Here is a 12,667-nt window from a genome sequence, read left to right on the forward strand (position 1 = left end):
TTCCGCTTTCTACGGCCAATTGGGTGATTGTGCAATTCACCAGCGATTTTTCTGACAGTGGACACATATGGGTCTGGAGACTTCTCAGTCAAGAGTTTTCTTTGAACCGATTGCAGCCAATTGTCAAACATGGTGGTTTTTCAATGATGGTGTGGGGAGCTTATGTCGGTCAGAGCTTGTGGAGTGTGTTGGCAACATCAACTCAACGATATACATTTCTATCCTTGAGGATGGACCTCTCTATCTTCTCTACTGGTCAGAGAGTCAAAAACAACACTGTTCACGGAAGATGGAACTCCATGCCACACTGCAAAAAAGACCAAAGAATGGCAGGACAGAAATGGGATCAAGGGACTTCCATGGTCAAGTCAGTCTCCTGACATGAATCCCATTGAACACCTCTGGGCCATTTTGGATCGAGCTGTGTGGAAAAAGTCGAGGAAACCAACATCACGGGCAGAATTGCTAATCCGTTTGCATGAAGCCTGCGAAGAAATCCCAGAAGAGAAAATTTCAGAACTTGTTAGTTCTTTGCCTGAAAGAGTAAAAGCATTGCAATCTGCAAAGGGCAAGTCCACCAAATACGAGTGTACATATTAAAATGGATCAAATATACTTCAAATGTTCAATAAATAAATTCTTTTAAAATCATGTTGTCCATTTACTTCTGCCATGTCTTTGTACAAGGCAAAGACATGATCGAGGCCTTAAGGACAATTATCTGGTTTTATCTGGTTTAAATTTTTTGTATCGAAACATAGTCCTCGACCTTCTTCTGGAATCTGGATGAAAGAGGAGGCCATGCAAAGTTTGGTATCACTGGTTCCTGCAGGGTCGGAAAGCATAAATGAACAAACAAACAAACTTTCTTCTTAATATACAGTCATGCACCGCTTAACGAAGTTCCGGGCAACGACGGATCGCATATACGACGGATCTGCCAGCTCTGAAAAAAAAGAAAAAAAAATGTTGCTGAAAAATTCCTATCGCCGAGTGATGTTGTCGACGTAGCGCTGCCAGTCGTATAAAAATAGCACGTACAATTATGTACGCTGTACAGTACATAATACTTCATAATGATAATAAACGACAGTGTGGCCCTGTTACAATGCGATCGTTGAGGTCCATAAAATGTCATCGCGAAAAAAGAGGATCGTGCTAAATCGGAATTCAAGGAAATCGGCTTTCAAACTGAAGCAATATTTGCACGTTTACCTTCGAGCAAGTAAATTTCCTTTGAATTGAAGAATTCCGCGAATAATTCGTTGTTACAGTCGAAATTAAAACACAAATTTCTTTTTGGTGAAGCTTTTCATGTTGTTAAAACAATCGCACTGTTCCGAAAATATATATATCACAATTGACAGGAGCTCGTTTCTTCATTTATAAATTATAACATCGATGCAATGATTACGTGTTTATAAAATCCAAACGCTATTTATTCATCTTTCTATAATCGATGCGAGAGGAGATTGTGAGCTCCTGCTAACAACACCGATGGCCGTCATGAACAGCACAAAGGTAAAACTAACGTGTCTTCCGTCTCTCTTGGATGTGTGTTACAATTGCCTGCAGTATTCAGTACAGTAACATGCTGTACAGGTTTGTATCCGAGGAGCAATAGGCTACACTATATAGCCTAGGTGTGTAGTTTTGTGTAAGTACGATGTTCGAAAACGAAAAAAAAAATGATGTTCGCATAATGACAACGTCGCTTAGCGACGGTTTCTCAGAACGTAACCCCGTCGTTAAGTGGCGCATGACTGTATTACATTATCAGATGAAAGGAATGGAAATAAACTTTGCACAACAAAGTAACTAATTAATCACAATCATTTCTGTGTAGGAAGTCATCGTATTGCAATGCAAGCAGTGATGTGGCCAGCTGTACCTGTCAACACAGCTTAGACTGAGGCCGTGGGTCCTCCATGCGATTGATTTACATACGTTTGATGCAATGCACACTTATCCGAGTTTCGAGCAGATCCGGGACCCGGCAATTTTTTTGCCAAAATGACCGAGCCGGATCCGAAACGAGCTTTTGCGACGGAGTCACAGCCTACCAGAATTACACCATTTTTAGAGATGTGACACGTGGAAAACACATGCGGACTCGCAGCACACTTGTGCAACTAATTAGCCAATTTGCTTATTCAGACTACAAAAAATAAAGTCAAACTTTATTTCAATAGGTTGGTCGAACAATCACCTGTTTCCGTTCCCGTTTTGGCATAGAGGGCTGTTGGTTCGCTGGCACGGTCATGAATGGGCTTGGTGGATAGCTGTATGCCTGTAAGGTAGTCTGAGATGGGCTCGGGAAGTACGGTGGTGCTCCAGACACTACACACAAAAGAAAAACCAAAACTGAAGTAGTTCACTGCAATACCATCACAAATCAAACATGGCTGCTTTTTATTCATATTTCCCCTGAACCCCCCCCCCCCCTATATATATATATATATATATATATATATATATATATATATATATATATATATATATATATATATATATATATATATATATATATTTTGTTACAAGAGTGAGGCTCATCAAAGAGGAAGAAATGTTTTCTCCATAATATCTGAAATGTGCTGGGATGCTACTCTGATTATTAAATTCACAACAGAAAACAGGAAGGTCTTTGACTGTAATTATTAGGCTTTCTTGCAACACAACAAAACTCAATGCATTATAAAGGTATCAGACTGTCCACAACGCACCCCCTGCCCCCAAAAAGTCCTGACCCACCTCCCCACCCCAACTCAACTGACCCCCCGCACCCCTACCCCAGTCTTTCTTGACCTCCTCCATGCCATCTCTTCTGACACCGCTCGCTCATCCACTTCGATCCCATTATCCCAGACCCTCCCACCTCACCCGACCATGCAGCAAACTCAGAAACGTTGACACGTGTCGTACTTCTACGGAAGCGTCTCGGACCCAGGAATGTCATGGGGATGATAATGGCAAATGCAGCAGAAGAAATACTTCAACTATCATCATGACTGCCAAAAAGGAACTGCAACTTTTAAATGCCCAAACTATGCCTCTGGCAATTTGAAAGTTCCATTGCTCTGCTCTGTGTGCCAGTCATGGCAGAGAGGTTGTTAACAGAGAGGCATGCAATTATCGAGTGCATCGGTGAAATGGACTTTGTTGCGTTCACATATTTTTTCCTTTACTTCAGATCAAAATACTTCTCACAATGCATCAAATTATATTCAGCTGACGCAATAACCACAGTCGCAAAATCGAAACACATCCGATTTTGTTATTTTAAAACCAAGGTTGAATCATGATAAACTGATAAACAATGAATTCCTCCACCACCCCCTCCCCTTGCAAAATATTCTCTTCCAATGTGACCAAATGTATTCAACAGTTAAACACCAACAAATCTGCAGTGATGTCCATGCTGTGGTTAAGTGACACTTTTAACACGTACAATTTTTTTTTTTATGATTGCTCACTACCACCACGACCACCTCCTCCCTCCCCCTCAATGTTGGCCAAATATTCAAAGAATAAGATTGCAGTGAAGCTTGAGGTGAAACTCCAAAGAGCAAGAATACCGCAGCAAAAGCAGTCGTGAAATAATCACCATTTGTCATTGCTGTGAGGATTGCACAACTGAAAAAATATAAAGCACATTCAGGCCACAAGCCCCAGCATGTGCACAGCAAAGAATCTGAGATCACCACAGAAACAGTAACAAAGTCTGTGAAATGCAAGGTTGAAAAATTATACATCCTACCGTTGATTTGCAATTGGTCGCTGGCTTTGAAACCGATCCAAATTTTTATTATGGACCGTAGACATCAAAAAGCTACGTATATCGAACAAATACTTTCAAATGGAGCACCTCACTGCCATTAGAACATTCAAATTGCATCAGATGTGGCAATGAATGTGAATTGTTACTCCCAGCTTGCTGGCTCAATGACAGAAGATGACATTTGCATTTGTGCAGCCTCAATTCCTAACCTGTTTAGAATCCCATGTGGGCTGAGGCAACTTGCTTATATATACCAAAATCCATTGCAGTGTCCAGTGAAAAAGATCAAAAGTTGAATCAGAATGCACTCCATCCATCCATCCATCCATTGGGGCCAGACTCAGTGCAGAGTGTTGGTGCTGCCTCAGCAGTCTCCTTGGCTATTGGGTACAATACTGGACGGGTCGCCACTCCGACACAGGATACCAGCAAGCTGGAACTCATTTTGCCAACCTCGGAAGGATGACAGGCAGAGTAAACCCCACCTGGCATTAATTCAACAGTCAAGGGGGATTTGAACCCAGGATCCTAGAATCCCAAGCCCACCACCCTAACCATTAAGCCAACACCAGGCAAATAATGCACTTGATCAATCCATTTTCACACGGGTGTGACAACTGAACACGATCCAAAAACGAACTACTGGGAACGCCACAGTGGATTGTGCAGCTTGTGTGCAGAAAAAGTCTGTCTACTAAAAATAAATAAATTTAATTGTCTTCAATTACAAACTTTGTGATTCATCTGAGGTGTGAAAGAGGGCAGTCTCAGTGGAATTCAAAACATCTCCACTGGTGAGTATTTTTCTCTGGCAATCATTGCAAATGTTCTGGCCTAGGTCTCTATCGAGTACCAAGGTTCATGGAACATTCACAACGATGAGCTGAAAAACGAAAATGCAAAACGAGGATGGCATTTAACAATGCAGAGCATCACCAAAGTTTGTCGAGCTGACCCCTTTCACACAACCAGATCGAGCTGCAGCCAAAAATATCCTCTGGAACGGCTACTGTTCTCATTCGAGATATAAAATCAACTTATGGTCACATTGTATAAAATTTTTACCCTTGACTGAAACAACATTGTCGAACCATACTTCAGACTGGTTGGGAGTGTGAGTCGAGCCCTTAGGCCTTGCAGCATACTTCAAACCACAATAAACCAACGGTAACATGATAGATCTAATCAGTTTGTTCTCATCACATAACAACTCATCCACCTAGTTTTGTCATAATGTATCCACAACTTTTTTGAGATGTTGTCTTATTTATCATTTTTGGCCCAAACTCTCAATGGTGAAGAATCGCTTTAAAATTCTCAGATACCGATACAGCTCTTCACCAAAATCTATCATTAGTTATTGTCACACACCCAACCTGTCCACAACTTTTTGGAGACAGAGAGACACAGAGACACATATAAAGAGACAGAGACAGACATAACCCTCAGTCCTCCTTTGGTGGCAAAGGTAAATATCAAATTTCTTCCACTATTTATTTGTTTTGTTTCAGGATATAAAATGGTGGTATCTGGAACCAAGGATATTGCCATGGTAGAAAAATTAAATACAAACAACCTCTGTACTCTCAAGAAAAATAATGATAATAATAACAAAAAAAAATAATCAGCAATGAAAAGGAAACGTACCCATGAAATCCACCGAGATATTTAAGAAAAGAAAAAAGCCCATCAAAGCTTGGGGGAAGAAGTTTTTCCTCCTGAAGAGATAACACAACTACATCCACTAAATGAAGCACACTTTAGAAGGAAGCCTTCTGTGCTGGGATCAAAGTAGGTTATTCATTTTTTTATTTAAGAGTCAATATTAGATAAACACAGAACGTATAACAAGGGGAGCAGGAGACAAGAGGAGTGGGAGAGGCAAGCACAAAACAGTGTGGAACAGAGACATTAGATCTGTAGAAGGGAGGAGGATGGGGTGGGGGTAAACGGGGTAAACAAGATGGACACTACAAGAAGGAAATCAGGGAATTTGAAGGAGGTGGGTTTGGGGTGGATGAACGGGGGAAGAAAAATCATGGTTTTGGATGGGGGAAGATAAGAGATAGTGGTGAACAGATGTTTTGAAGGCGGAAATATGTGGGGGGCATATCTCACCCAGAGTAGTGGGCGAGGCCTGAGAGGAGACGGCAGAAGACAGAAAGACCACTGACCTGCCTGCGGTGAGAGAGTGAGAGACCCAAAGACTCGGCCACATCGTGGGAGATACCAATGATCCTAAATGCCTTGGTTTCCACAGCGTGAAGCAGAGAAAGGTGGGAGGCAGGAGCACCAGCCCAGAGGGGAGAGCAGTACTCCATCAGGCTGTGGACAAAAGCTTTGTATGTGGTCAGGAGCTCAGGTGTGCCAAGGAAAGACTTTGCACGACTGAGGATGCCCAGCTAGCGACTGGCTTTGGAGGCCAGCTTCAAAACGTGCCTTCCCCAGGAAAGATTATGGCAGATAGTGAGACCCAGAAGTTCAAGGAAAGGACTTCAAGAGGATTGTTTAGAAAGTAGATGGGGGGAGGGGTGGGGGTTCCAGGTGCTACTTTTGGAGAGACATAAGTGTGAGATTTTTCAGGATTGAAAGACATGTTCCATGTGTTGGACCAGCTTGTGATTTTATCAAGATCTGCAGAGAGTGAAGAAGCTGCTGCTTGCCGATCTGAGGGATAAAAGATGGTATGACAAAGGGTGGCGTCATCAGCAAAGAGATAAAGAGGATTTGCCAGAGAGATCATTGATGAAAACCAGAAAAAGCACGGGGCCCAGAACATTGCATTGAGGAACTCCTGGCTGTACAGGAAGAGGGGATGAGAGTATTCCATTAAGGGCCAAACGTTGACTGCAACAGGGGAGGAAGTCTGCGAGCCATGAGTGGAGATTGCCTTGGATACCACAGGAAGAGAGTTTGGTGAGCAGGGCAGGGTGCCAGATCATATCAAAAGCACGCGATATGTCTCGGGAGTTGGCTCTGAACTCATGTCTGGCATTGAGGAACTCCATCCATTGTTGGGAAACCAGGAGCAGCAATTCTAGGGTAGAGTGACCTGGTCTGAAACCAAATTGATGATCGGAAATCAGGCCTTTGGAGAAGAGGTAGGATTTAATGTCGGAAGCGATGATGGATTCCATAACCTTGCTGATTGGGAGAAAGCTGAATTGCTCTGTAGTTGCAGGGATCTGTTTTTGTACCTTTTTATGCAGAGCGGTAATGTTTGATGATTTCCAAGTAGATGGTAGATGACCTTGAGCAAATGAGAGGGCGAATAGGACAGAGAGAGGGTGAGAAAGAGCAGCAGAGCAGGTTTCTAACCAACGTAGGCTGGTGCCATCTTGACTGGTTTGACAGCAAAATCTCCACCTTGTTGGGAGAAAAGGACACAGCGTTCAGGGACAGTTGGGTGCGACTGGGTAAGGTGGGTACAGAAAGTGATGGTTTTTTTGACACAAGATTTAGAAGCAAACACAGAGTTTAAGCATTCAGCCTTTTCACGTGCAGTTACAGCTGTGCAACCATTTTGAGGTAAGGGAGGGGATGGAGGGAGAACATACACCAGAAACAGACTTAACTCAATGCCACCAGGATTTGGAGGAGGGAGAAAGGTTTGAGAGTTCAGGCTTGAGATTAGAAAGATGTTGTTTCTTGGCTCCCCTGAGGGTACACACACTTGTTCTGAGCTTTGTGGAAGGAACTGATATTGCCTTCAGTTGGATTTGCCTTCCATGAGGCGAGGGCAAGTTGTTTTAGGACAATAGCCTAACCATAAGCTTCAGTGTCCAATGGGTGTGAGGAAGGGTATGACAACTGAAGACAAGATGGGATAAGAGAGAGGAGAGAGGAGAGAGGAGAGAGGAGAGAGGAGAGAGGAGAGAGGAGAGAGGAGAGAGGAGAGAGGAGAGAGGAGAGAGGAGAGAGAAGAGAGGAGAGAGGAGAGAGGAGAGAGGAGAGAGGAGAGAGGAGAGAGGAGAGAGGAGAGAGGAGAGAGGAGAGAGGAGAGAGGAGAGAGGAGAGAGAAAGAGAGAGAAAGAGAGAGAAAGAGAAAATTTCTTTGAAAGAATACCCAGGATGAGTTATGTTGGAGAAAGTAGAGATGGGAGGCCAGTCTAGAAGTTTGATGGCTGCTTGAAGTCCCTGCCAGTCGGCTTGAGTGAAATGCCAGACTAGTTGGCACTGAGGTGGTTCTCCAATAACAGGCAGAGACTACTTTGACAAGCATGTGGTCAGATTAACCGATTGCAGCGGAGGAAGAACAGCAGATATTTTCAGGGAAATTGGTCAAAATCAGGTCCAGAAGAGATGGAGTACTGTTGGTTAAGATCCAGGTCGGGAAGATGACATTGTGTTAGTCCCAATGAATCGCAGAAGTCTTTTGCTGAAGTGCCATGGCAGGTGAGAGAGGTAGCCACACCCAGCCAACTGGTATAATGACAATTGAAGTCACCACATACAAGGAAGAGAGAGTTCGGATGAGAGGATAGAAGTTGGTCCATGTTTTTGGCGAGCGAGGTGTAAATGGAGTTGTCACTGTTTGGTGGACAGTACAACACACATATTTACATGAAGTGGCAGTGGAGGGAAGCCGTAGCCAAAGGTATTCCTGGGGGTGTGGGGGAATGAGGGCAGTGCATGGAGAGTGAAGAATTGAGTCTTGGATGAAGAGAGCAACTCCACCGCCAAAACGAAGCTCAGGTCTGTCATACCGGAAGAGGGAGTGAGTAACCAGGGAGAGAGACTCGGGAGTCAGAGATGACTTGAAGGAGGAAAGTTTGTTTGGCAGATTATGTGTGGTTTGTCAGTGGCAATCTGTATGGAAAGATCTGTCAGGTTTTAGCGAAGGCCCCAGATGTTTGAAGTCCACGCTGTTAAGGAAGAGGGAGGGGGGGTATGACAAGGGAGGAGGGTGGGGGAGGTAGGGAGAGTTGTTGCCAGAGTGTGGAGGATTGCAGAAGAGCTAGGGAAGAGGGCTGGGTGAGGAGAAAAGGCCTGGTGGTGTGATGAGGCACAGTGGGGAGTAATAAGAGAGGGGCAGAGGGAAGTTGAAGATTGAAGGTGGTGGAAGGATGAGATGGACAAGAGAGGGCAGGGGGAAGGAGGCAGTTTTGTGGATGTGGGGGAGGGGGAACTTTGAGAGGGGAGTGAGGGGGGAGATTTGAGGGAGAAGGGTGAGGGGGGAGTTTTTGAGAAAGGTGAGTGGGAAGCTTGAAGGGGGAAAGAGTGTGAAGGTTGCTTTGAGAGGGAGGGGAGACCATGAGAGCAGGCATGGCCAAGGGGCAGGAGGGCGATGGGAGAGGGGAGTGATGAGACTTGGTTGTGGTATGGTGAAGAATGGAGCAGACAGGGAGAGGTACAAGATTTGAAGGGTTGGGAAGAGGGGCAGGTGTGATGAGAGGAAAGAAAGAGCATGTTTGAAATATTGAGTGTACTGATTGAGAGTGTGAGATATCTGTAAAGTTAGAATGGAGCCCACAGATCTTAGAATACCACTGGAGGGGGAGCTGATACTAAAGCAGAAGCCAGTGAAGAGGTGCTAAGAGCGGTGGTAGGATGAGATGCAAGATGGGAGGGCAAGGAGAGGGTATAAAACGCGAGGAGTTAGGAGGCAGATTTAAGGAGGTGGGGTGAATTGGCACTAAAGTTGGAAAAAAGGGACGATTGATAGAACACGAACATGCATTGCAAACTGGGATAAAAAAAAAAAAAATTTAAGTCAGAAATGAGATTAAAGACATTACGTGATGGATGCAATAAAGGAAAATTAAGAGAATGGAGAAAAAACAAAAACAAAAACAAAAGCATTGTAATAGTAGAACTTTTTAAACACGGGATAAAGGAAAGGTCGAATTGAAAAGTATTTTGACGAAGAAAAAGAGGGGTAGTGAATTATGATACAATACAGAGAAGCACATGTGTGAAAGGGGAAGTTGAAACATTTGAAGAGACTTCTTTTTTTTTGGATAAAGATTAGGTAACATTGGGTCAAGGAAAGGTGGAAGAAAAAAAATCGTGACGGTGTAAGGTGAATGTGGATCAGCGAAAGTAGAAGGAAGATGGTAGGTCGGCGAAAATAACAGAAGAAGAGGGGATAGAGAAATCACGTGAGAAGTGAAAAGATGTAAACAACAACAACAAAAAAACTTTTGTTTTCTTTTTTCCAAGATTAGGTGAAAGAAAGGTTGAAGAAAATTTGTTTTTTAAATATTTTCAATATAATATGCCTTGTCCAGATTGGCTACTGGACAACATATTGAAAAGGATGGAGATCATTTAAAATGATGGGACATGAATAAGGTCAAAATAAATAAACACAAGTGTTGAGAGGATAAACTAATTGTCAGGTTCCGGTGTCTTCACCGACATTAAAAAAAAAAAAAGATACCAAAAAAAAGGTGACCCCTTAAATTTCTGAGCATCTGTTTCATTGGACCCTTATCTTAACTGCAGAGAGAGCGAGAGCGCGAGAGAGAGCGAGAGCGAGAGCGAGAGCGAGAGCGAGAGCGAGAGCGAGAGCGAGAGCGAGAGCGAGAGCGAGAGAGAGAGAGAGAGAGAGAGAACAAACGATAGCTCGAGAACTTTGGCCTGTTTATCAGCAATTCTTACAGCAGCAGCTCGGACGTAGGATTGGCAGTCTCTATCGTGTGCTGCGTGCAAATGTACTTTGCTCATCATGGGATATACATGCCTTACTAATCGCAATCTTTTGTTTTTAAACAACATTTTTATTACAAGAAGTAATAAACAGTAAATAAAGAAGGAGAAATAAACAAGTCAAATGCCACTAGTACTTTGTGCAAAATGGACAAATCCACAAAATGTCTCATGTGACAGTTTATTTTTAGAATATTTTAAGGTAGCAGAAATCAGATGATCCATGAAGATGGAAATTAAAACAATGAAGGAACACAACTATTGTCCCATACATAGTGCCAAAATGAGGAGAAAAAAATAGAAATATACAAACAAGGGATGAAGATCATTGTATGAAGGAAGCTGCAAGATACACACCGGGCCGGTGTACGGGGCGGGCCTCACCGTACGAATATTCCTGCCCGTGACCTGGGCCCGAGTAGATAGGCGGCGTACCTGCTGGAGGAACCTGGTACTGTGGAGAGGGACTGACATATTGTGGTCGATAAGCCTGCAGGAAAATGGAGAGCAGTTGAGTCACTCCTGTAACAACTCAACAAGCTGACATTAAAACAAAAATCAAATTAATACTGCAACCTCATCACAAGTTGGTCTGTTGAGCATTCCCATCTGAGTGATTAGCTCACGACACTGGAATGCCAGGTTTAAGATCAACAATAAAAGCAGCCTGATGTGCATCAGTTGAAACTGCTCACAGCTGTTCATAAACTTTCTTCCAAACCCATAGTGTGGGGTCAGGTTCAATACAATGACCTCTAGTGATCAACAAGAAGAACGAGAGCCAAGTCGATGGCACGCTATCACAAATCCCCACAACTCCCACCAAAAGCAAAACTGAAAGACGGGAAAACATTCCACCAGGAATGACCCAATATCAAAGTTTGAGTAAAAAAAACAAATCTTCAATTTTGACCCCTGTGACCCAAAGTCCCCACCCCTGCAGTTAAATCCAATAAATTGTTCCATCTTTCATGCATCTCCAATGTTGATTGCTTACATAAAGTTTCATTAAAAATGTTTTGAAAAATGACTTTTATTGCATTTCTTTTTTTTGACCTTTTGACCTTACCCATAGAAGCTAAAAATTATATTACTCTCACACATTTGTGCCATGTGGTGATCGGAACTATCAAGTTTGGGGAATTTTTGCTGAACCATTTAGGAAGAGACAGCGTGACAGGCAGACAAGGCAGAGACTGGCCAGAGATAGGTCAGAGGATTACAATATATCCCCACCACCCCACCCCTCCCCATTTTTTGTGGGGTTTTTTTTTTTTTTAAAGCATGGGGATAATTAAAAAATGCACACCCAGTAAATGACAGCGTGTAGCATTTTCCGTTTCAGGTAAACATGCATTGCTAAACTCGCTATTTCTAGTCAAAATTTTCTTCATATAATGTTCACATAACAGTACAATGTATTGGAAAGGACTGAGTTGGAGAATTTCCGCCGTACAAAGCCACCAGTACTTTGGACAATTGTAGTCGATCAGCTTTTCAATACGAACACTGCTTTGTGATGCAAACAAGGATGAATATGCACGTAAAAGTCAGGGTGACTGCAATTTACTCTTGCCAAAAAAAGTGCAAGTGGTGTCACAGCCTGATAAAGCATGACAATTTTACAAGCTTTTTCACCATTTGCTTCTCACATAAATTTAATCACTTCTTTTCCCCCACTGTACCTGGCAGGATGCATAAAAATAATTTTCTTAACATGGCCGTAACAGTAGAATCAATACATCAGTGTCATCTTGGCCAATTCGAACACGAGGCCTTTCCTCTAAAAGGAATCGTAAGCGGAAGATAGATCAATAAAGGCTGTTGCTGTTTTCAGCTTTCATCGAAATCCATCTTCGATGTGGCTACTTAGTGCCAGACAAGACCTGGTCACAGCAGCTACTGCATGGCATAAAACCCGCTTGCTCACATGGGAGAACTTGCTCGAGGATGGGCTTTAGCTGTTCCAGGAGAAATATTTACAAGAGTGTATGGCAAGAACTAAGCAGGAGTAGAGGTCAGTAGTTTTCCGAGGGGCATCAGCATGTTTTCCAAATTTTAAAATGGCAATGACCTTGGCACTCTTACATTTGTTGGGCCTAATGCCAGTTATGAATACGTTGAAGAAATTTGTCAACAATGAGCGGCCTCTTTCCCCAAAATGTTTCAGGAATTCGGGGAAGACACCGTCAGTTCCAGCTGCTTTTCCTGACTTGGTATTGGATAGACCTCTGTTTA

General features: G+C 43.1%; 1 protein-coding gene across 8 annotated transcripts in view; it reads right to left on the reverse strand.

Annotated features, from left to right (window-relative positions):
• The window catches only part of LOC147019085 (eukaryotic translation initiation factor 4 gamma 3-like), a 211,594-nt gene that overhangs the window by 72,114 nt on the left and 126,813 nt on the right, over positions 1 to 12,667 (reverse strand). For 7 of the 8 annotated variants that reach the window (XM_085899332.1, XM_085899330.1, XM_085899331.1 and 4 more), the window contains 2 exons: positions 10,787 to 10,919; positions 2,210 to 2,340 (listed from right to left, as the gene is read on the reverse strand). In XM_085899332.1, coding sequence (XP_085755458.1) covers positions 2,210 to 2,340; positions 10,787 to 10,919 — 264 coding nt within the window. The remainder of the gene's footprint in view (positions 1 to 2,209; positions 2,341 to 10,786; positions 10,920 to 12,667) is intronic. The other variant, XM_085899325.1, reaches the window with a different exon arrangement.

This window comes from Eptatretus burgeri, chromosome 10 (genome assembly GCF_056783735.1).
Source record: "Eptatretus burgeri isolate ZD-2024b chromosome 10, Ebu_testis_v1, whole genome shotgun sequence".
Lineage (NCBI taxonomy): Eukaryota > Metazoa > Chordata > Myxini > Myxiniformes > Myxinidae > Eptatretus > Eptatretus burgeri.